General features: G+C 43.4%; 1 protein-coding gene across 6 annotated transcripts; it reads right to left on the bottom strand.

Annotated features, from left to right (window-relative positions):
* Positions 1-1,501: 1,501 nt before the first annotated feature.
* Positions 1,502-25,402, bottom strand: LOC110521987 (eukaryotic translation initiation factor 5). 6 transcript variants are annotated; one of them, XM_021600015.2, is made up of 12 exons: positions 25,217-25,402; positions 24,748-24,976; positions 23,658-23,956; positions 23,014-23,095; positions 20,739-20,911; positions 16,177-16,288; positions 15,386-15,501; positions 14,943-15,104; positions 8,826-8,987; positions 4,711-4,875; positions 4,350-4,490; positions 1,502-1,902 (listed from the first exon to the last, which is right to left on the bottom strand). In XM_021600015.2, exons 3-12 carry the CDS (start codon positions 23,727-23,729, stop codon positions 1,804-1,806), a joined length of 1,284 nt encoding a protein of 427 aa, XP_021455690.1. In that variant the 5' UTR covers positions 23,730-23,956; positions 24,748-24,976; positions 25,217-25,402; the 3' UTR covers positions 1,502-1,803. The 6 variants fall into 6 exon arrangements, with proteins under 6 accessions (XP_021455690.1, XP_021455689.1, XP_021455692.1 ...); XM_021600014.2 differs by having other exon boundaries at positions 23,658-23,937; XM_021600017.2 differs by having other exon boundaries at positions 24,785-24,976.
* Between the last annotated feature and the right edge of the window lie 333 nt (positions 25,403-25,735).

Below are 25,735 nucleotides of genomic sequence, written 5' to 3'. Positions count from 1 at the left end.
GGGACCTTCAATGCTGCAGCAATTTTTTGGTACCCTTCCCCAGATCTGTGCCTCGACACAATCCTGTCTAGGATCTCTACGGACAATTCCTTCAACCTCATTACTTGTTTTTTGCTCTGTGACCTGCATGGTCAACTGTGGGACCTTAGGTGTGTGCCTGTCCAATTAATTGAATTTACCACAGGTGGACTCCAATCAAATCGTAGAAACATCAAGGATGATCAATGGAAACAGGATGCACCGGAGTTCAATTTCGAGTCTCAAATACATTTCCAAATATGTTTAAACTTTGTTTTCTCATTATGGGGTATTGTGTGTAGATTGGATGAGAAAAACACAAAAAATAAATCAATTGTAAAGTTGTAATGTAACAATGTGGTACAAGGGAAGAGGACTGACTGTTTCTGAATGCAAAGTGCCTATAGATAGTCTACACATTGTGTTAAAGTGGGTTTAAAATTCATTTGTAATTTTTTGTTAACCATCTACACTAAAACAAATGTAAAGATGATAAACAAGACACTAATATTCAACAAGTATTCACCCCCAAGTTAATACGTGTTAGAAACATTTTGGGCTGCAATTACAGCTGTCTTCTTGGGAGCTTTGCACACCTGTATTGTGCAATTTTTGCCCATTATTCTTTTCAAAATTCTTCAAGCTCTGTCAAGATGTTGGGGTTCATGGCTAGAGAGCAATTTAAGTCTTGCCATAGATTTAAGTAAAAACTAGAACTAGACCAAAGGAAGATTCACTGTCTTCTTGGTAATTACCTCGTGTGTAGATTTGGCTTTGTGTTGTAGGTTATTGTCCTGCTGAAAAGTGAATTCCTCTCCCAGTGTCTGGTGTAAAGCAGACTGAAGCAGGTTTTCCTCCAGGATTTTGCCTGTGCTTATCTACATCTTGTTTATTTTCATCCTGAAAAACTCCAATATTTGGTGTAGATCAATGACCAAAATTATTTAAATCTATTTCAATCCCACTTTGTAACACAAAATGTGAAAAAAGTTCCAAGTGGGTGTAGACTTTCAATGGCAACCGTACATCCTGCTGTAGTTCCCTGTTAATCACAGATTATGTGAACTCACTGCGCTCTAGTGGATTTAGAACCTGCAGCCAAATCCCAAATGACCCCAAAGTCAGTTGGAAATCCATACAGGAGTTGCTTGTTGCACATTTTACACCATTTTCATTTTAGCGTGACATATCTATTCTCACGTTAACATGTTTGGGATATTCCTAGGTAAACTGACTACTGGCCTCAACTTTAGTAGAGATCATAACATTACCATCTGTAGGCGGAAATAGTATCCATTTTACTCCACTATGAACAACAATCATATTGGTGTAATACCTACAGGCATTGAAGAGTAAACCACACCAGTCCAATTCATTGTCAGCTTCCGTTTCGTCCCTGTATTCAGTACGCTAGTATCGGATCTGCCTTGGGAGTTCTTGAAAACACCTGAAACTGTTTTAATATAGAAACAACACAATTAAATAAGGCAAACATTATTTAATGATTGGAGAGGAAAATATTTCAGGGAGAAAACAAATGCAGCATTTGTATTTAGTCTCTAGTATCAACCAAAAAATAACAACTCTTCATCCATATACAAACACAACATCTCATCACTTCATCTAGCGCAAAGTAAATAGATTCATCTCGCAAAGCTGGATGGTAGCCAAAGCAGCAGGCGGGGTGAGGGTCGACCAGGACCAAAGGCATGCTGTTATTATTTTCATCATAAATCGCCAGAGTGCTTGCAAAACATGTCGGTGGAGGATTGTTAAGTTTTGTTTTTAGATGGCGTCGATGTCAAAGTCGTCCTCTTCCTCTGCAGGCTTCTCTGGTTTCACAGTCTCCACTTTCAGCTCGCGGACAGAGGCTGAGTAGACCACCTGGGAGGAAAGAAGAGGGTGAAATTAAAGACACTGCGGGTGCCACTCATTTCTCACCAGGCACTTCAGTAGGATGCATAAGTATTCTGTACACTCGAGTCAATACTTTGTTGAAGCACCTTTGGCAGCGACTACAGCTGTGAGTTTTTCTGGGTAAGTCTCAGAGCTTTCCACACCTGGATTGTGCAACATTTAACCATTTTACTTTTCAAAATTCTTCAAGGTCGGTCAAATTGGTTGTTGATCACTGCAAGACAGCCATTTTCAAGTCTTCCCATAGATTTTCACCAAGATTTAAGTCCAACCTTTAACTCAACCACTCAGGAACATTCACGGTCTTCTTGGTAACCAACTCCAGTGTAGATTTGGTCTTGTGTTTTAGGTTATTGTCCTGCTGAAAGGTGAATTAATCTCCCAGTGTCTGGTGTAAAGCAGACTGAACCAGGTTTTCCTCTAGGATTTCCCATTTCCAAAACATTACACAGTCACCACTATGCTTGAAAATATGGAGTGGTACTCAGTAGTGTGTTGTATTGGATTTGACCCAAACATAACACCGTATTCAGCTCAAAAAGTTTATTGCTGACAACAGAATGAATGTTTGCTTTAAAAAAATAATTCTGTACAGGCAACCTTTTCACTGTCAATGTTGATCCAGCCTCAGTTCTCCCATCTCAGCCATTAAACTCTGTATCTGTTGTAAAGTCGCCATTGGCCTCACTTTGAAATCCCTGAGCGGTTTCCTTCCTCTCCGGCAACTGAGTTAGGAAGGACGCCTGTATCTTTGTAGTAACTGGGTGTATTGATACACCATCCAAAGTGTAATTAACTTCACCATGCTCAAAGGGATATTCAATGTCTGCTTTTTAAAAATGTTCACCCATCTACCAATAGGTGCCCTCCTTTGTGAGACATTGGAAAACCTCCCTGGTCTTTGTGGTTGAATCTGTGTTAGAAATTCACTGCTCGACTGAAGGACCGTATAATTGTGTGGGGTACAGAGATGTGGTAGTCATTCAAAAATCATGTTAATTTAACCTCTTTGGGATAGGGGGCAGCATTTTCACTTTTGGATAAAAAGCATGCCCAATTTCAACTTCCTGCTACTCATGCCAATAATATAAAATATGCATATTATTCATATACTTGGACAGAAAAAACACTAAAGTTTCTAGAACTGTTTGAATCATGTCTGAGTATAACTGAACTGATGTAGCAGGCAAAACCCCAAGAACTAACCGTTCAGAATTTTTTTTTTTTAGGTCTCTGTCTGTTCAGTGAGTTCTCATTGGAACACTAGATTAATTAGGAGTTCGTTTTCAGTTCCTACCGCTTCCACTGGATGTCACCAGTCTTTGGAAATTGGTTGAGCTTATTCATTTGTGCAATGAAGAAGTAGGCCATCTAGGAACTGGGTAACACTGTTGAGAGTGCGCAAGACGTGAAAAATAGCATGGTTTGTTGTCTTCCTGTATTGAACACAGATAAACCATTCTACAATTTGATCGACTATTAACGTTTAAAAATACCTAGTTGTATTACAAAAGTAGTTTGAAATATTTTGGCAAAGTTTATAGGCAACTTTTGAAATATTTTGTGGTGACGTTGCATTTTTTGGAAGCTGTTTTTTTCTGGATCAAACGCACTTTATAAATTGACATTTGGATATATATGGACGGAATTAATCGAACAAAAGGACCAATTGTGATGTTTATGGGACATATTGGAGTGCCAACAAAAGAAGCTCGTCAAAGGTAATGCATGTTTTATATTTGATTTCTGCGTTGTGTAGCGCCTGCAGGGTTGAAATATGCTACTTTGTTTACTGTTGTGCCATCATCAGATAATAGCTTCTTATGCTTTCGCCAAAAAGCCTTTTAAAAATCAGACATGTTGGCTGGATTCACAACGAGTGTAGATTTAATTGAGTATCTTACATGTGTGATTTAAAGATAGATAGATAGATCTATATATATTTTTTTTGTTGCCCAAGTGGGACGCAACCGTCCCCTATACCATAAGAAGCAAACACCATTATTGCAAGTCCATGCAACTTGTGACTTGTTAAGCACACTTTCGCTTCTGAACTTATTCAGGATTGCCATAAAGGGGTTGGATACTTATTGATGAGACAGTCAAGCTTTTCCTTTTTTATTACATTTGTAAAAATGTAAAACAGTATTCCACTTTGACACTATGGGGTATTGTGAGTAGGCCAGTGACAAAATCTAAATGTAATCCATTTTAAATTCAGGCTGTAACAGTAGATATGTCAAGGGGTGTGAATAGTTTCTGAAGGCACTGGATATGAATAGGTCCATGGTAAGAGGAAACCTTGCGACAGTGGCCATTTTCAGGTCAGTGCCATAATACCAAACCTGTGTCTATATGCACGTGACGGGAATGAATGTTTATAGGTAAAATCAGAGGCAGTGATAAGTCATTACCTCCACATTATCTTCATCTTCCTCCTCGTCCGCCCCGCTGCCCTCGCTCTCCTCTTCCGCTTCCTTCAGCCACTTGACGAACGGCGCTGCCTTGGCATGGATCTCTTTGGCCAGCTCCTTGGACACGTATTTCTTGGACACCTGACAAGACACACAGGACTGATGTGTTAGAGGTAGGATGAAAAATGACAGTCATTTCACAGGTTCTAGTGTAGGTTACAGAGTCTCCTCTTAATATGTAAAATATCTTGGAAAATCTTGCAAAATAAGTGACCTTCAGGACATTGTCCTGGGGAAATACAGAGTTGAAAAGAAGAAAAAAAAACATCCCACCATCCCTGTTGACAGTCATCCCCTTTACCTTCTCAGCCCAGGCCAGGATGACGTCCTCCTCCAGTAGGTCGGCGTCGTACAGGTCTTTGAGGACAAGGGGCACGCGGGGCAAAAGCTGGGACTGGTGCAGCTTCACCAGACACTCAAAGCCACCCAGCAGGTACTTCTGGGCCTTCTTGTTGTTGTGGGTAAACTGGACACCAGAGAAATGTTTTAAATTGACGGTGCGGGTGGAGTTTGAGCAAAACCCAACAGGATTATAGCCATTTCTATTGCCACAATCAATTTTGTGGAGGTTACAGTGGGGAGAACAAGTATTTGATAACCTGCAAAATCGGCAGTGTTTCCTACTTACAAAGCATGTAGAGGTCTGTAATTTTTATCATAGGTACACTTCAACTGTGAGAGACTGAATCTAAAACAAAAATCCAGAAAATCACATTGTATGATTTAAGTAATTAATTTGCATTTTATTGCATGACATAAGTATTTGATCACCTACCAACCAGTAAGAAGAAGCCCTCCTGTTCTCCACTCATTACCTGTATTAACTGCACCTGTTTGAACTCCTTACCTGTATAAAAGACACCTGTCCACACAATCAAACAGACTCCAACCACTACACAATGGCCAAGGCCAGAGAGCTGTGTAAGGGCATCAGGGATAAAATTGTAGACCTGCACAAGGCTGGGATGGGCTACAGGACAATAGGCAAACAGCTTGGTGAGAAGGCAAAAACTGGAAGAAGTTCAAGATGACGGTCAATCACCCTCGGTCTGGGGCTCCATGCAAGATCTCACCTCGTGGGCATCAATGATCATGAGGAAGGTGAGGGATCAGCCCAGAACTACACGGCAGGACCTGGTCAATGACCTGAAGAGAGCTGGGACCACAGGCTCAAAGAAAACCATTAGTAACACACTACGCCGTAATGGATTAAAATCCTGCAGCGCACGCAAGGTCCCCGTGCTCAAGCCAGCGCATGTCCAGGCCCGTCTGAAGTTTGCCAATGACCATCTGGATGATCCAGAGGAGGAATGGGAGAAGGTCATGTGGTCTGATGAGACAAAAATAGAGCTTTTTGGTCTAAACTCCACTCGCCGTGTTTGGAGGAAGAAGGATGAGTACAACCAAGAACACCATCCAAACCGTGAAGCATGGAGGTGGAAACATCATTCTTTGGGGATGCTTTTCTGCAAAGGGGACAGGACGACTGCACCGTAGAGGGGAGGATGGATGGGGCCATGTATCGCAAGTTCTTGGCCAACAACTTCCTTCCCTCAGTAAGAGCATTGAAGATGGGTCGTGGCTGGGTCTTCCAGCATGACAACAACCCGAAACACACAGCCAGGGCAACTAAGGAGTGGCTCCGTAAGAAGCATCTCAAGGTCCTGGACCTGAACCCAATAGAACATCTTTGGAGGGAGCTGAAAGTCCATATTTCCCAGCGACAGCCACGAAACCTGAAGGATCTGGAGAAGGTCTGTATGGAGGAGTGGGCCAAAATCCCTGCTGCAGTGTGTGCAAACCTGGTCAAGAACTACAGGAAACGTATGATCTCTGTAATTGCAAACAAAGGTTTCTGTACCAAATATGAAATTCTATTTTTCTGATGTATCAAATACTTATGTCATGCAATAAAATGTAAATTAATTAAAAATCATACAATGTGATTTTCTGGATTTTTATTTTAGATTCAGTCTCTCACAGTTGAAGTGTACTACCTATGATAAATTACAGACCTCTACATGCTTTGTAAGTAGGAAAACATGCAAAATCGGCAGTGTATCAAATACTTGGTCTCCCTACTGTATGTCCGTACAAATTGCTAGTGTTAAGATTACTAAGCATATCTCTGTCAACTAGTGTTGTGACACTGCTTCATGTCTTATGCGTTATGGAACTCACAGTTCAAACACCAACTATACAAACCATTAGGCTGAAGTCCATCAAATGGCATCAGGGCACTGACCTCAAGCCCAACAACTGATGTGACAGCACTGACCTAATGCAAATTTCAGACCAAATGGCACACAAGTAGTGTGACAGCACTGACCTAATGCCCAGTTTGCGTTAACAGAGGTCCTTGTAAGCTCAGTTGGAAGAGCTCTTGCAATGACAAGATTGTGGGTTCGATTCCCAGTACCACCCATACGTAAATTTTTTTAAATTTTTTAAATGTTTTTATGCACACCTGACTGTCAGTCGATTTGGATACAAGCATCTGCCAAATAGCATATATTTATTATATTAACAGGTGCGAAAGACATTTCAGTTGAATGCAATCAGTTGTACAACTGACTAGGTATCCCCCCCTTTCCCTAACAACTAGAGTAGCAGCCCTGACCCTCACACTCGAGAGCTGCAAGACCTGCAGCCCCGACAGAGCTTGCGGAGCGGTCTGCATTTTTCACGCAGCAGGCGGACAAACAACTTCAGGATTAAAATATTTTAGTCCCGCAAAATATTTCAAAACGGTCATCTTTGTTTTGTATGCGTTACATAATTGTATTAAAAGTACCTGTCACACTATTCATGAACTATCAAAGGATAATTCTGCTTCAAGTTCAGTAACCTCCCTCAACTCTAGTGTTGTGTGCATGCGAGATCAAATGTGCATATTAAATATCCTGTGTTCCATGCTACAGGCACGGGTGGAAAAGCAGTATTATTTCCATGGTAATAAAAAGGTTTACCTAACGATTTGAGCAGCACTTAATCTACAGAGTCAGACGAACTTTTGGATACCATTTTAATGTCTGTGTCCACTATGAAGGAACATAGAGGAAGTTTAGAGCGCAAATACCAAATAAACTTAGCAAAAAAAGAAACCGTGTCTTTCGAAGATAATTCGTAAAAATACAAAAGCCTTCACAGATCTTCATTGTAAAGGGTTTAAACACTGTTTCCCATGCTTGTTCAATGAACCAAACAATTAATGAACATGCACCTGTGGAACGGTCGTTAAGACACTAACAGCTTACAGACAGTAGGCAATTAAGGTCACAGTTATGAAACCGTAGGACACTAAAGAGGCCTTTCTACTGACTGAAAAACACCAAAAGAAAGATGCCCAGGGTCCCTTGCTCAGCTGCGTGAATGTGCCTTGGGCATGCTGCAAGGAGGCATGAGAACTGCAGATGTGGCAAGGGCAGTAAATTGCAATGTCTGTACTGTGAGACGCCTAAGACAGAGCTACAGTGAGACAGGACGGACAGCTGATCGTCCTCGTAGTGGCAGACAACACCTGCCCAGGATTGGTACATCCGAACATCACACCTGCGGGACAGGTACAGGATGGCAACAACAACTGCCCGAGTTACACCAGGAACGCACAATCCCTCCATCAGTGCTCAAACTATCCACTATAGGCTGAGAGAGGCTGGACTGAGGGCTTGTAGGCCTGTTGTAAGGCAGGTCCTCACCAGACATCACCGGCAACAACGTCTCCTATGGGCACAAATCCACCGTCACTGGACCAGACAGGATTGGCAAAAAGTGCTCTTCACTGACGAGTCGCGGTTTTGTCTCACCAGGGGTAATGGTCGGATTCACGTTTATCGTCGAAGGAATGAGCATTACACTGAGGCCTGTACTCTGGAGCGGGAGCAATTTGGAGGTGGAGGGTCCGTCACAGTCTGGGGCGGCGAAGAGCCCGGATCTCAATCCCATTGAGCACGTCTGGGACCTGTTGGTAGGAGAGTGCGGGCTAGGGCCATTCCCCCCCAGAAATGTCTGGGACCTGTTGGATCAGAGGGTGAGGGCTAGGGCCATTCCCCACAGAAATGTCCAAGGACTTGCAGGTGTCTTGGTGGAAGAGTGGGGTAACATCTCACAGCAAGAACTGGCAAATCTGGTGCAGTCCATGAGGAGACGCACTGCAGTACTTAATGCGGCTGATCTCCACACCAGATACTGACTGTTACTTTTGATTTTGTCCCCCCCCCCCCTGTTCAAGGACACATTATTCCATTTCTGTTAGTCATGTCTGTGGAACATGTTCAGTTCATGTCTCAGTTGATGAATCATATGTTCATACATATATTTACACATGTTAAGTTTGCTGAAAAGAAACACATTTAGTTTAGCATTAGCGCAATGACTAAGTCTAAGTATCTTCTAGCATGCTAGTCGGAGACTCACTCTGAGGAAGTGACGTTTGTACTTCTTGATCTGGTCTCGGATGTTCTCGTCCATCAGCAGCTCAGTCAGGATCAGCGGGGCCATGTCCTTCACGTCCAGACGCTCCGCCTCCGCCAGGATCTCTTTGTCCGAGGAGTCGACGGCATCGTCCTCCTTCTTATGCTGTGGAGGGACAGAATGAGCCACTCAGAGACATCTCACAAACAGTTATGAGGACATCTTGAGGCAGCTTTCCACTCACCCATTTTCTTTATTGATCCTTATACAACTGATATATACACAGTAACAGTCAAGTTAGGACATACCTACTCATTCCAGGATTTTTCAATATTTTTACTATTTTCTACATTGTAGAATAATAGTGAAGACATCAACACTATGAAATAACACATATGGAATCATGTAGTAACCAAAACAGTGTTAAACAAATCAAAATAGATTTTATATTAGACATTCTTCAAAAGTAGCCCCCCGTTTGCCTTGACAGCTCTGCACACACTTCACATTCTCTCAACCGGCTTCATGAGGTAGTCACCTGGAATGCATTTCAATTAACCGGTGTGCCTTGTTAAAAGTTCATTTGTGGAATTTCTTTCCTTCTTAATGTGTTTGAGCCAATCGGTTGTGTTGTGACAAGGTAGGGGTGGGGTTACAGAAGATAGCCCTACTTGGTAAAAGACCAAGTCCATATTATGGCAAGAACAGCTCAAGCAAAGGGAAACAATACTCAATCATTACTTTAAGACATGAAGGTCAGTCAATGCAGAACATTTCAAGAACTTTTAAAAAGTTTCTTCAAGTGCAGTCGCAAAAACCATCAAGTGCTATGATGAAACTGGCTCACATGAGGACCCCCACAGGAAAGGAAGACCCAGAGTTACCTCTGCTGCGCAGGATAAGTTCTTTAGATTTACCAGCCTCATATTGCAGCCAAAATAAATGCTTCAGAATTCAACACACACACACCTCAACATCAACTGTTCAGAGGACACTGTGAAACAGACCTTCATGGTCGAATTGCTGCAAAGAAACCACTACTAAAGGGCACCAATAAGAGACTTGCTTAGGCCAAGATACACGAGCAATTGACATTTTTGTAGGATCCCCAGTGGCGCAGAGGCTTAAGGCACTGCATTTCAAAGCTTGAGGTGTCAATACATACAGACCCTGGTTCAATTCCAGGCTGAATCACAACCTGCCTAGCATCGTCAGGGTTAGGGGTTTGGCTGGGGTAGGCCGTCATTGTAAATAAGAATTGGTTCTTAACCGACTTGCCTGGTTAAATAAAAAGTTAGACCGGTGGAAAGCTGGTGGTTCCAAACCGCCGTGTCTTTGTGAGACACAGAGTAGGTGAACGGATGATCTCCGCATGTGGTTCCCACCATGAAGCGAGGAGGTGGTGTGATGGTGCTTTGCTGGTAACACTGACAAGTGATTTATTTGCAATTCAAAAGGCACACTTAACCAACTTGGCTACCACAGCATTCTGCAGCGATACGCCACCCCGTCTGGTTTGGGCTTAATGGGACTATCATTTGTTTTTCAACAGGACACTGACCTAACACACCTCCAGGCTGTGTAAGGGCTATTTGACCAAGGAGAGCGCTGCATCAGATGACCTGGCCTCCACAATCACCCTACCTCAACCCAATTGAGATGGTTTGGGATGAGTTGGACCGCAAAGGGAAGGAAAAGCAGCCAATAAGTGCTTAGCATATGGGAACTTCTTCAAGCATTCCAGGTGAAGCTGATTGAGAGAGTACCGAGTGTGTGCAAAGCTGGTGTCCAAACTTTTGACTGGTACTGTACAAATACTTTTTTAGACGTAAAAACAATATATATATTTTTTAATTGTCATCTAGCAGACACACTCATCCAGAGCAACCAGGGTCAAGCACTCCGCCCAAGGGCACATCAACATATCTCCCGCTAACTCAAATCGGGGACCTGAACCATCGACCTCCCCACACAGTCCCCCCCTACACAGTTCCCCCAAGAGCTGCTCTCAACCAACCTGTGAACCCCCCTCCCCACAAAGTCTTGAATCTCACATAATTTTATATATCAATTCATAACACCCTGGAATGGAATTGTGCCATGGAATTGGTACATTTAAAAAAAAATCTCTTCCCAGCTATTTTGCAATCTGTATGGCACTGCTGTCAACATCCTGGTCCTCAAATTACAAACTGGTATACTTTCCTATTTATGCCATTTTTGTTCCTCCGCAAGTTTTGATCCTTTATATTGGGAAGACAGACCAGTTCCCTACCTCCTCCCGCTGCCACCTGTCACCTCCATTTTGGGGTAATACCCTGTTTCACTGCCAAAAATAAAACCATCTAGTGTTCAGCGAAATAACACAATGTCAAATACAGGTAGCCTAGTAAAATAATTCATTCTGATTGGCTGGGCCTGGCCCCACAGTGGGTGGGTCTAAGCCCTGCCATTTGAGTTCAACCATAAAAAATATTAAGTTTTTTTAATTCTGGGATATGAAATTGAAGTTCTAACTAGCTCTGCATTGCTTGATTGAAAAAGGTTTCATGTTCAATTAATCAAAAATGTGATATGGCAGAAAGGCCATTTTCAAAACATGGAATAAGCTTTTCTAAGTTAACTACTTGAGAACCATTTCAGGTTCAAGTAAAACGTTTGTATAAGTGAAGCTTTTACAGTGGTATATGAATGCTTTATATGGCCTGGTTTAGCATCCCAGATCGGGCAAAAGTTTTTGCCCATATGATTTGAAAAATGAATCGGCAGTAGCCACCGCCATAAGTACTTTTTTTATTTCACCAGGTTGGCTACTTGAGAACAAGTTCTCATTTGCAACTGCGACCTGGCCAAGATAAAGCAAAGCAGTTCGACACATACAGAGTTACACATGGAGTAAAACAAACATACAGTCAATAATACAGTAGAAACAAGTCTATATACGATGTGAGCAAATGAGGTGAGATAAGGGAGGTAAAGGCAAAAAAAAGGCCATGGTGGCAAAGTAAATACAATATAGCAAGTGAAACACTGGAATGGTAGATTGGGGCTTTGGTGACAAAACGGATGGCACTGTGATAGACTGCTTCCAATTTGCTGAGTAGAGTGTTGGAGGCTATTTTGTAAATGACATCGCCGAAGTCAAGGATCGATAGGATGGTCAGTTTTACGAGGGTGTTTGGCAGCATGACTGAATGATGCTTTGTTGCAAAATAGGAAGCCGATTCTAGATTTAATTTTGGATTGGAGATGCTTAATGCGAGTCTGTTAGGAGAGTTTACAGTCTAACCAGACACCTAGGTATTGTACGCCCAGAAGCTAAGATATGCATATTATTAGTAGATTTGGATAGAAAACACTGAAGTTTATAAAACTGTTTGAATCATGCCTGTGACTATAACAGAATGTATTTGGCAGGCGAAACCCAGAGGACAAAACATTCAGATTAATATTTTTTTTCTTTTTTCAATGAGATTTCATTGGGAATCCAGATTTCTAAGGGACTAAGGGACTTTCTCGCAGTTCCTATCGCTTCCACTGGACGTCAGTCTTTAGAAATTGTTTGCGGTTTTTCCTTTGAGAAATGAAGAAGTAGCCATGTTCAGAATGAGGCTCGAGGGAAGTGTACTATTTGTTAGAGGCGCGTGATCTGAAAGCATGCTACACATGGTTTTCCTCCGGTATTGAACACAGATCATCCAGTCTTAAATTTTAGCGATTATTTACGTTAAAAAAATACCTAAAAAGTTAAAAGTAGTTTGAAATGTTTGGACAAAGCTTACAGGTAACTTTTGTAGTCATGTTGCGCGAGTTGGACCCGGTGTTTTTCTGGCTCAAAAACGTCAAATAAATGGACATTATTGACGGAATTAATCGAACAAAAGGACCATTTGTGATGTTTATGGGACATATTGGAGCGTCAACAGAAGAAGCTCGTCACAGGTAAGGCATAAATTATATCTTTATTTCTGCGTTTTGTGTCATGCCTGGAGGGTTGAAATATGATGGTCAGTGTTTGTTTGCTTGGGTGCTATCCTCAGATAATAGCATCGTCAGATTTCAAAATTGCTTTACGGCGAAAGCAGACATGTTGGCTGGATTAACAACAAGTGTAGCTTTAATTTGGTATATTGAATGTGTGATTTCATGAAAGTTAAATCTTATAGTAATTTATTTGAATTTGGCACTCTGCATTTTACCTGGATGTTGGCCAGTTGGGACGCTACCGTCCCACATATCCCAGAGAGGTTAACTTGGCTTTTGAAGACTTTAGAAAAGACAGGGTAGGGTAGATATAGGTCTGTAACAGCTTGGATCTAGAGTGTCTCCCCCTTTGAAGAGGGGGATGACCGTGGAAGCTTTCCAATCTATGGGAATCTCAGATGATACGAGAGGTAGAACAGGCTAGTAATAAGGGTTGCAACAATTTCAGCAGATCATTTTAGAAAGAGAGGGCCCAGATTGTCTAGCCCGGCTGATTTGTAGGGGTCCAGATTTTGTAGCTCTTTCAGAACATCGGCTATCTGGATTTGGGTGGAGGAGAAGTGGGGGAGGTTTGGGCGAGTTGCTGTGGGGGGGAGCAGGGCTGTTGATCGGGGTAGGGGTAGCCAAATGGAAAGCATGGCCAGCCGTAGAAAAATGCTTACTGAAATTCTCAAATATAGTGGATTTATCAGTGGTAACAATGTTTCCTAGCCTCAGTGCAGTGGGCAAGCTGGGAGGATGTTCCCTTATTCTCCATGGACTTTAGTGTCCCAGAACTTTGAATTTGTGCTACAGGATGCAAATTTCTGTTTGAAAAAGCTTTCCTAACTGCCTGTGTATATTTGTTCCCAACTTCCCTGAAAAGTTGCATATCACGGGGGCTGTTCGATGCGAATGCAGAACGCCACAGGATGTTTTTGTGCTGGTCAAGGGCAGTCAGGTCTGGAGTGAACCAAGGGCTATATCTGTTCCTGGTTCAACATTTTTTGAATGGGGCATGCTTATTTAAGATGGTTAGGAAGGCACTTTTAAAGAATAGCCAGGCATCATCTACTGACATGAGGTCAATATCCTTCCAGGATAACCGGGCCAGGACGATTAAGAAGGCCTGCTCGCTGAAGTGTTTTAGGGAGCGTTTGACAGTGATGAGGGGTGGCCATTTGACCACAGACCCATTATGAGTAAACTGATGACTGAGTAAAATCAGATACATTTTTCCATAAAGAGACAGGTATTAATCTCTCCATGTTTGCAGGATCTAGTCCATTTTTACTAGTTCTCTATTGAAATTCATTGTGGAGAGCTCATCTATATATTTTGTGATAGGAATACCAAGTATGTCTACTTCACCATCGGCCCACTTTATTGGTCAACTGCAGGGTAATGTAAAAGTTGTATATATTTTTTTTAATCCAATACGTAATATGGTACACTTATAAATTAGGTTTTCGTCCAGAGGCCAGAAAAGTTAACTAGATCTTCAATGAGAAATTGCAGGGACCTAGCTTGCGGACTTCTTTGAAAACTCGTCGACTTTGTTTTTAAACATTGGATTTCTAATTGGATTTCTAATCCTGTTATTTGATCTGATTTTAATAGCTAGCATTTCAATGGCCGTAATGAATAGATATAGTGACAGTGTGTAATTTTAAATGAAGAGACCTGCTCAAAAGGCAGCAGCAACGTAATTACATACCACACTGCCTTTTCATTTCCTTGTGTAGTCTAGCAAACCCATTTAGATACATCTATGAATCATTTCATTCATTTATGCACGTGAGCAATAAGCAAGGCAACAGGACCCAGGCAAAATGGGCTTTAGTTTAGAGAATTGAGGTGACAACCCTAAAGTCACCACTTTTCTTTTTACCCCTTATTTTACCAGGTAAGTTGACTGAGAACACATTTATTTACAGTAATGACCTGGGGAATGGTTACAGGGGAGAGGGGGGTGAATGAGCCAACTGTAACCACTGTGACCTTTGTAAAAGGAATCTGTATGAAGCGGGTCTGAACTAGGGAGGTGCGGGTTGTTTCTGTGCAGGGCTCGAGTCTTCACACGTAACTGAGCAATAAGCAAGTGTGTTATGGCAAAACAGAAATAGGGTCATTCCTGGACAGGGCCCGGAGTCTGACCTTGACAAAGTTGTAGAAGAGGTTGACCCTCTCCTCCAAGGGCTTCTCCAGGTCCTCGCTGAGGGTCAGGTTCTTAGCGTGCGTGCTGATCTCCTCCATCCTGCGCTGCTGGGCCTCCTCAGTCGTCTCCTCTGCCCAGTCCTCATCATCGTCGTCTCGGTCCTAGAGCATATCCATTAGATTCGAGTTATTGTGACATGATTCATTTAAAATCAGGTAACAATTAAACATGGTGGATTAAATAAAGTCATCAGATTAATGAAAGTAAAGTCACGACAATGTCAACGGTTAGGCAACTAGGCCTTGCAAGACAAGTCTCCAGGTCAAGGTCTGTCAAGCACAACCTTCACGCCAGTCAAGCTAAATCGAGCGCACCTGAAGTTTACAACAACGTATTTGACCGAGGTCTGGCTGGCACTGGGAGATGAAGTGCTTGTACTCACCACAGCATCGGGGGCGTCTATGTCATTGTGGTTTGCGGCTTCACCATCACTGGAGCCGTTCTCCTTGTCCTTCTTCTTGCTCTTCTTCTCCTTCTTCTTGGCAGACCCAGTGTCCTCTGTTTGCAGACAGCGAGATCACGGCAGTCAGAATAGAAGCTATCCTTACAATCTTTCCTCCATTCCTTGTGTTTCTCAGGCATTTACCCAGCAGGAGAAGCAGGGTTTTTTTAGTGTAGTAAATTCAATACGCCCAGGAAGCCTTCAATGACTTCTGGCAGTGTTAAAAACCACTGGGAGAGCAGATGACACAGCAGATGCTGCCTTCAGAATAGTCCAATGCTCACTGCTGCTCATCTTTGACAATGACTCATAAATTCACCCTGTACATTGACACCCTTAATAGACCACTTAACGTGACTCACCAAATGCCTTTATAAGTTGCTTGTGTCTAGCAACATAAAAGAATGGCTGTGTTCACGTGTGCATTAAAATTAAGGCTATAGTGTGTCTGTGGTTCTCTTTAAACAAAGGCCACATTGAACAACCTCAGACTGAACAAACCTGTACAGTATTATCTGACATTTCCTGACTTTGCAAGAAAACACTAGCATATTAAATGAATGGAATTTCCAGAATGTCCATGCTGGAATGCATGTCTGACAAAGCAGTTTTCCTGAAAGAAATAAAAGGCTTCTGTCCAGCTGCATTTGAACACATACTTTACAATTCCCTGCTTTTCTCAGGCATTCCCAGAGCATGCATAAACCCTGTTTGTTCCTGGTCTGGCGCACCTGGTGGATTCCTGAGGATGAACGTGCAGAGCTTGTGTCGCGTGTCCAGCATGCCCCTGTAGCCGCAGGCCTTGCAGGAGTTCCCAATGGTTTGTTTCTTGGCATTGATGTGCTGGAGAACAGGGATACATAAAAATGACAGTAACATTTTCAGTGCAACCTTAGGGCTAAAGCCTAAGTTATACCCTTTGCAGTAGGCAAAGGAGGAACTACAGTAAGATATGCAAAATGGCAATCCTGTGTAGTTGCATCGCAAAAGTACGCAGACGTGTGCAGCCCCAAAATTATAAAAACAAGTATGCAGGATTGCCATTTTGAGTAGCTAATTGCGTTCTTGCAGCTTTAAAAATGCCTTTGTGACCATAAATGTCTCTCCTAAACATTACGGGCCAGCTGCACGGACTTAGATTAAGCACAGGCCAGGACTAAAAAGTAGAGTCTTGGCTTAATCAACATGTAACAAAAATATAAAAAAAGTTGTAGGTCCCATATTTCATGAATTGAAATAGGAAGATCCCAGAAATGTTCCATACACACAAAAAGCTTACTTCACAAATTTGTTTACATCCCTGTGAGAAATTCTCCTTTGCCACATTAGCCCATTCACCTGACAGGTGTGGCATATCAAGAAGCTGATTAAACTGCATGATCATTCAGGGCCCAAAATGAACAACCGCCACCTGCAGGTAGATTTTGGCTGGTAAGAGGTCCATTTCACCAGCCACATTGGCGGTGGAAAAAAGTCCAGTATGATCATATTTATAGTCAAATAAATGCTGCAGTAGCTGTTTAAGTATTTCTGCCATTTTGTTTCATAGCTGGTAAATTAAAAGCACAAAGTCAAAAATCTATGAATTATATAAAATCACCTATCCCACCTTGAGCTATAACACTGCCTGGTTGGGGGTTGTGCGCACTTGAAGAGCAGAGTAAAATATACATTTTTTGAAGCACTGGCATAAAAATTTTAATCTTATTTACTTTAAACAAAAGTTGGTAACGCGACTTGACACCCAGTGTGAAAACACAATATGCTGCGGTCATAACCGGTCAATACTGTCAGGACATTTAGTTAGACCTGTTGTGACTTCAGTTACCTGATGTGGAATAGAGTTCCATGTAGTTATGGCTCTATGTAGTACTGTGCGCCTCCCATAGTCTGATCTGGACTTTGGGATTGTGAAGGGACCTCCGGTGGCATGTCTTGTGGGGTATGTGTGGGTGTCCGAGCTGTGTGCTAGTAGTTTAAACAAACATCTCGGGTGTATTTAGCTTGTCAACACCCCTTACGAAAACAAGTAATGAAAAAGTAAAATCTCTCTTCCACTTTGAGCCATGAGAGATTGACATGCATGCCATTAATATTAGCTCTCTGTGTACATCCAAGGGCCATCCATGCTACCCTGTTCTGAGCCAACTGTAATTTTCCCAAGTCCCTCTTCGTGGCACCTGACCACACGACTGAACAGTAGTCCAGGTGTGACAAAACCAGGGCCTGTAGGACCTGCCTTGTTGAGTGTTGTTAAGGTAGAAACTAGGGCCTGTAGGACCTGCCTTGTTGAGTGTTAAGGCGGCAGAGCAGCACTTTATGGACAGACTTCTCCCCATCTTAGCTACTACTGTATCAATGTGTTTTGACCATGACAGTTTACAACCCTGGGTTACTCAAAGCAGTTTAGTCATCTCAACTTGCTCAATTTCCACATCATGCATTACGAGATGTAGTTGACGTTTAGGGTTTAAGTGAATGGTTTGTCACAATGCTTTTTGAAACATTTAGGACCAACTTATTGCTTGCTACCCATTCTGAAACTAACTGCAGCTCGTAAGTGTTGCAGTCATTTCAGTCGCTGTATTAGCTAATGTGTAGAGTGTTGAGTCATCCACATACATAGACACTCTGGCCATACTCCAAGGCAGTGTCATGTCGTTAGTAAAAGATTGCTTTTGATTCTAGCTGGATTATGTAGTAATAATTTTGCACGCCCAATTTTTCAGTTTTTGATTTGTTAAAAAAGTTTGAAATATCCAATAAATATTGTTCCACTTCATGATTGTGTCCCACTTGTTGTTGATTCTTCACAAAGAAATACAGTTTTATATCTTTATGTTTGAAGCCTGAAATGTGGCAAAAGGTCGCAAAGTTCAAGGGGGCCGAATACTTTCGCAAGGCACTGTAGATATCTATATCTCAAACCACAACAGGTGTAAATATGGGTCAAAACCAGTGGCGAAGTGGTCTAAGGCATCTCAGTGCGAGAGGCATGACTATAGTACATGACTATACTGGACGACACAGGGTCAATTGTGTTTTGCCCTATGGGACTCCCAATCACGGCCGGTTGTGCTAGAGCCTGGATTGGTACTTTTTGCAAGTCCTGTCTGGTCCAGCGATGGTGGGTTTGTGCCCATAGGCGACGTTGTTGCCGGTGTTGTCTGGTGAGGACCTGCCTTACAACAGGCCTAAAAGCCACCAATCCAGCCTCTCTCAGCCGATTGCGGACAGTCTGAGCACTGGAGGGATGGTGCGTTCCTGGTGTAACTCGTCGTTGTCATCCTGTACCTGTCCCGCAGGTGTGATGTTCGGATGTACCGATCCTGTGCAGGTGTTGTTACACGTGGTCTGCCACTGCGAGGACGATCAGCTGTCCATCCTGTCTCCCGGTTGTGCTGTCTTCGTTATCTCACAGTACGGACATTGCAATTTATTGCCCTGGCCACATCTGCAGTCCTAATGCCCCCTTGCAGCAAGCCCAAGGCACGTTCACGCAGATGAGCAGGGACCCTGGGCATCTTTCTTTTGGTGTTTTTCAGAGTCAGTAGAAAAGCCTCTTTTAGTGTCCTAAGTTTTCACAACTGACCTTAATTGCCTACTGTCTGTAAGCTGTTAGTGTCTTAACGACCGTTCCACAGGTGCATGTTAATTAATTGAACAAGCATAGGAAACCGCATTTAAACCTTTTACAATGATAATTTGTGAAGTTATTTGGATTTTTACTAATTATCTTTGAAAGACAGGGTCCTGAAAAAGGGACGTTTCTTTTTTTGCTGAGTTTACTTGCACACACACCCAAAAAGTCCCCATTACCAGATAAACATCAAAACCTATTTATTTCACTTACTGTGCTGTTTTGTTGTTCAGTGTCAACCAGGATTTCATCATACATGTCAAGCAGTGAATTTTCAGCTCTGCCTCTCCTCGGTGCGCACTGTCACTGTATCCGTTTCCATCTTGTCCAGCTGTGTCTAACATGTCACGTAAACCCTGTTTCTTGTCTGCATCGAAGAAGCGGTCATTGTACCTAGCATTGAGCATGGTGGAGACACAGTAGAGGCTCAGAGAGAATGCCACCAAATCCCTTTTCCAAGTTAACCCAACAGTCTGTGTTGGCATTTTTGTTGAGCAGGCGTTTCAATGCCATGACGTCTGCTGAAAAGCCGTTGAGCTTATTTCTCCAGTCAGTTGTTTGAATGGAGCTAGGAGTGTTCGTGCTTCAAACATGTTCTCAAATCCCATTGAAATGGCAGCAGCGGTATGACAACCAGCACATTAATGAGCATGCAATATGGCTTTCCTCAGTATGAAATCCTTGTTGCCGGTCCAAATGTATACAGGTGCTTGACCAGTCGGCGAAAGCCAACAACCACGACAGAACGGTTGTTAAGGGCAATTATCTTAGCATTAATGGATTTCGCTTTTGAGTTGTCTCGCTGAAATATTCTTCCTCTTTCAAATGACTGATCGACTTGTTGACTGCTCGATCCACACAGCAGACACTGTGGGCTAGGTTAGGAATTCTGTGTTGCACGTGCATCGCTGGATTCTCCGTGGCGTCATTCGTCATCTACCTACGTTATAGGTATGTACGTCAGCTTTGACATCGGTTTTGCACATCAGCGTTAAACTAGACAAAATCGGGCCGATGCAGGCATTTTTTAGCTAATATCGGGCGATTCCAATGTACTTACCGATATATATTGTGCATCCCTAGACATAACTAAACACAGTTTGGGCCGGCCCCAGTTATCCAATGAAAGCGGTGGAATGAGTCACTGCACATTTCATTCCATCCAGTCATTCGTAACGGCACGGCCCATCGGTGAAAAACAGAATCCCTCTGGCTACACGGACCGACGTCAGTGCTGACATTATTAGAATAGAAACCTGCCCCGTCAATGAAAACATGGCATAAACAGAGGGGTAGAGAGTTCACCACTCCCTTCCTCACTGTACAGACAACACAGAGGATGCCAAGCCCAGGAGACAAGGCTGTTTCGATGGAAAACTGAGCTAATGCCAAATGGAACCTCAATCATGTGACCCTGCTGCTATGTGACCCTCCTGCTGCAAACAGTGGATTTATTATTTAAAACAAAGGAGGCCAGTCGGTACTGGTTGGATATAGCAAATAAGTCAAAATCCAAAATGGATGGATAGTGAAGAGCTGGCATTCCCAGCCCTTTCAAGTGATAGCAGAGGGTGGGTCGGTTTTCAATTAGACCTTTCCCAGAATCTGACAAATAGTGGACGGGGGAAAGGAAAAGCTTTCCGGACTATTTACCAGGTCAGTTTCGGGATTGTCACACTCAGGACACAGAACAAACTTCCGGATGAATCCGTCCAGCATGTCCTGCAGCTTGTTCGCCTCGTGGGACCCATTGACGATGAAGCGGTCGTTTTTGGCATCAAACTGGGTCTGGGCACCCAACTCACAACCAAAAAATTTGGTGGGATCTGGACAGGGAGAACGAGAAAGACATACGTTTGAGTTTCTTTGTTTAAAGCCTTCCTATCCTCATCATAGGTTTTGGAGAGTGGGTTATATTTTCTTCTGATATTCATAGCCAATAGGCTCTTCACCTTTCCTAAAAATAAAAGGGGGTCCACCACATCAAGATGATTCCTGCTCCCATGCCATCAGTGTTGTGGATCAGGCTATATGCCACAATCCAAAATTAATGCAAAAGCGCCATATACATTTGATCCACTTTGAGTTGAGGCATTCACTTTGAGCCCAATCTACACAACTAATGTGGACTCATCTTGCCAAACTACTTGAGGCCTGAAAACATCCAACAAACTATGATTTGAGGGTTAAGTCCCCTTTCATACTACACTGCTCAAAAAAATAAAGGGAACACTAAAATAACATCCTAGATCTGAATGAATGAAATATTCTTAATAAATACTTTTTTCTTTACATAGTTGAATGTGCTGACAACACAATCACACAAATTACCAATGGAAATAAAATGTATCAACCCATGGAGGTCTGGATTTGGAGTCACACTCAAAATTAAAGTGGAAAACTACACTACAGGCTGATCCAATTTTGATGTAATGTCCTTAAAACAAGTCAAAATGAGGCTCAGTAGTGTGTGTGTGGCCTCCACGTGCCTGAATGACCTCCCTACAACGCCTGGACATTCTCCTGATGAGGTGGCGGATGGTCTCCTGAGGGATCTCCTCCCAGACCTGGACTAAAGCATCCGCCAACTCCTGGACAGTCCGTGGTGCAACGTGGCGTTGGTGGATGGAGCGAGACATGATGTCCCAGATGTGCTCAATTGGATTCAGGTCTGGGGAACGGGCGGGCCAGTCCATAGCATCAATGTCTTCCTCTTGCAGGAACTGCTGACACACTCCAGCCACATGAGGTCTAGCATTGTCTTGCATTAGGAGGAACCCAGGGCCAACCGCACCAGCATATGGTCTCACAAGGGGTCTGAGGATCTCATCTCGGTACCTAATGGCAGTCAGGCTACCTCTGGCTAGCACATGGAGGGCTGTGCGGCCCCCCAAAGAAATGCCACCCCACCCCACACCATGACTGACCAACCGGTCATGCTGGAGGATGTTGCAGGCAGCAGAACATTCTCCACGGCGTCTCAAGATGGTCACATGTGCTCAGTGTGAACCTGCGTTCATCTGTGAAGAGCACAGGGCGCCAGTGGCGAATTTGCCAATCTTGGTGTTCTCTGGCAAATGCCAAACGTCCTGCACGGTGTTGGGCTGTAAGCACAACACCCACCTGTGGACGTCGGGCCCTCATACCACCCTCATGGAGTCTGTTTCTGACCGTTTGAGCAGACACATGCACATTTGTGGCCTGCTGGAGGTCATTTTGCAGGGCTCTGGCATGCTCCTCCTTGCACAAAGGCGGAGGTAGCGGTCCTGCTGCTGGGTTGTTGCCCTCCTACGGCCTCCTCCACGTCTCCTGATGTACTGGCCTGTCTCCTGGTAGCGCCTCCATGCTCTGGACACTACGCTGACAGACACAGCAAACCTTCTTGCCACAGCTCACAGTGATGTGCCATCCTGGATGAGCTGCACTACCTGAGCCACTTGTGTGGGTTGTAGACTCCGTCTCATGCTACCACTAGAGTGAAAGCACCGCCAGCATTCAAAAGTGACCAAAACATCAGCCAGGAAGCATAGGAACTGAGAAGTGGTCTGTGGTCACCACCTGCAGAACCACTCCTTTATTGGGGATGTCTTGCTAATTGCCTATAATTTCCACCTGTTGTCTATTCCATTTGCACAACATGTGAAATGTATTGTCAATCAGAGTTGCTTCCTAAGTGGACAGTTTGATTTCACAGAAGTGTGATTGACTTGGAGTTACATTGTGTTGTTTAAGTGTTCCCTTGATTTTTTTGAGCAGTGTATATTTACAGATGACTGGGCACAATGGAGAGGCCAGGGAAAGAGTGCAATTTACAAGTACTGACAAATATTCCAAACTGCTCACAATCACAACCTTGTGAAATGGATGCCAATTTAGTGGGTCATACCAGCGCAAACAGGCACTGAGCTGGGGAAGGAGGTATACTCACACGTGGGAGGCCTATTCAGAGACTTGGCAACGTCAGTCATGTTGACTATGACAGTCTTTATCCCATTCCCCTTGCCTTCCACCTGGAGGATGTGGGGGAGGAGAGATGACATGTTTCAAACTGTTTCACAGTGGTCACATTCTAACAGCGTAAATACCTTTCCACTCAATGTGCCAATTAAGCTGCTCCTCATGTGCGAGACGAGTGCACAAAAGCAGAGGGGGTCCACTTTCATTTAAGTACAACATTTGAGAAAAATCACATTAAATCTAAGCATCTTTGAGTGGAAAGTAGGTTTTGTAAAGTCTTTCAGAGGGAACATTTATTTCAAAAACAAGGTTTCTCCTCGGGCTATACATGGCCTTCCCTTGAGCAATTAAATGGATTGGTTACGTCTCCAGCATAGTGATTTCAATGCATTTCAGTGCTCTATAAGGAAGAGACAAGGGAATGAAGCTCTGACCATTGGGACATCCCTCGGCCCCCGACACTAGTTGAGCTCTGGACACTGAACAACCCCTCATGACAACCACCACACTGTTCAAGGTAAAGGTTCCCCATAACCACAGGTCTAGGATCAGATCCTGAGCCCCAAATATGAGGGGGATGACAGTGACTCCAGACCCCCCACAACCTGTACTCACCTTGGCGATTATACGGGGCATCTTGTAACGGTAGAACTGGTCCAACACGCTGCGGTTGACGTTAACAGACATGATGGCTGGCCACGGGCTTTATCAGTACGACAGGAAGATCTTGGACTGAAAATTTTTGGTATCCTCTGTCTGGCGAAGAGGGGATGACATAAACGACTGGAAGCGGGTTCGGGCTCGGACATGAAAAAGGTCTTGCCACTGAGGCTGCAAGTGCCGCGCTTGTAGGCTAAGTTCCCTGCACACAGGTTCCAACAGCTGCGCAACAGCTCTGAGAAGAGAGGGGAAGACTGAAATCCATGGAAGGCATAACAGCAAAGAATAAATGTTAGTATAAAGTATGATTGGACGCTGCTTTCTAGTGTCAGACTGGCACAAGACACGAGTCCCTAGGCCCTATGGGCTTCTCAACCTTGCATACGGTCACTCAGGTCACCTGCCAAACGGCAGTGCCCATGTATTTACATTTGTTGTATCCCCTTATACTGAAAGAGTCATAACTTAATTTCTAAACTTTAGCTGTACGAATAGGCCTAAGTGTCAAATCAGACCAACTATCATTAAAGTCCCTTGGCAGGTTGACAGTCACCACAATGTACAAGATCACATTTGCAGAGTAATAACTAGTCCACATACAGTGGTGTAATATGGTCAGGTATGCCATTGCAGCTTCCTACCTATGTAACACTAAACAGATGGCAAATGCACATGAGAATTCCAGAAACGTGGAATATAAATTCTCCAAAAGCACAGCGGACTAAAATAAATGAAGACAACCAGCACATGTTAATTGCACCATAGCTATATTGACAATGAATGTTTTCGTAGCAAACACATCACTATAAAAATCAACGCACATGTAATGTAGCTGATAAATGGGTTAGACAGAAAAGCACACCAGGCCTCAATTGTGCAATGTGCTGCAGAGTGCGTCATACAGTGAAGCAGTCCGCGGGGGGAGAAAGACGCCATCTTTGGTCCACATAGGAGGCGCATTCACTATACAAACAGGTTTGAAATCAAATAAATGACGTACTGACACAGAGCAGTAGGGATTCAAGTATAAGTGAGGTTAAAATACCTTTCCCATCCGTCGCTCCTTTCGTCCGGGTACTCACCGTTTTCGCAAAATAAAGACATAAACACACCGCTGGTCGCCCAGGCAGAGACGCAATAATGTGTTGTGTGGATGAGCAGTAAGGTTGTGGTGGAGACCGAGCCGCACTGCAACGGTGCCGAAAGAGTAGTCCGACTTACGATGGGGGGGTAGAGCCCACAAACAAAACTCGAGACGCCCAAAAATGGGGTATCTGTAACGAACAACAAACAAGTACTATAACTTAGAAAATGACAGCGAAAGCTGACATCTGTACCGTGGTAATAATAGCTAGCATCGGCACATTAGCAACGACTATACATAGAAAAGCTGACAATAGTATTAACGTTAGCCACCTAAAAAGGATTCAAGTTGATCCGCTCTGTTACGTTTGAATATCTGCTGGTGAATAATTGAAATGGGTAATCTAGCTGGCCAACTTGCTTGGACTCACCTCCAGAACGCTCTCACATAGGTGCCTGCAACGCCACTATAATGTGCTGTCAATCTCCACGACCTCCGACACTTTTCCCGACCATTTGGACCACGTCATCAAATCAGCGACCTTTAGCGGCACTAAGCGACATGAACATGTTCGACTAAAATAAACCATATCCTGTCGTTTCCGAGGGAAGTCAACCAAGTAGACCTGGCTGGTTGCCTACTTGGCAGGCCAACTAATCAGAATTTGGGTTTAATACTTTTTATGGAAAAGTTTGATCTTACTGATATATGGAGAGAAAAGTTTCCGGCCGACAGATCATTCACTTTGAGTAACAAAACAGGTTCCAGACAATCCGGAATAGATTGTTGGCTTATATCCAGATGTATTGATAGTGAGTGTTACTACAAATATGTGTACTACTCCCCTTACAGGCCATAGGACCATTTACATTGATATCAAAATATTTACCCCTGATACTAACCTTGGTAGAGCATCCTACTGGAAGCTAAATAGCTCGTTATTAAATCA

This window comes from Oncorhynchus mykiss, chromosome 4 (genome assembly GCF_013265735.2).
Source record: "Oncorhynchus mykiss isolate Arlee chromosome 4, USDA_OmykA_1.1, whole genome shotgun sequence".
Classification (NCBI taxonomy): domain Eukaryota; kingdom Metazoa; phylum Chordata; class Actinopteri; order Salmoniformes; family Salmonidae; genus Oncorhynchus; species Oncorhynchus mykiss.
Note: the sequence above shows the minus strand (reverse complement) of the source record. Positions and strands in the feature narration are given on the sequence as shown.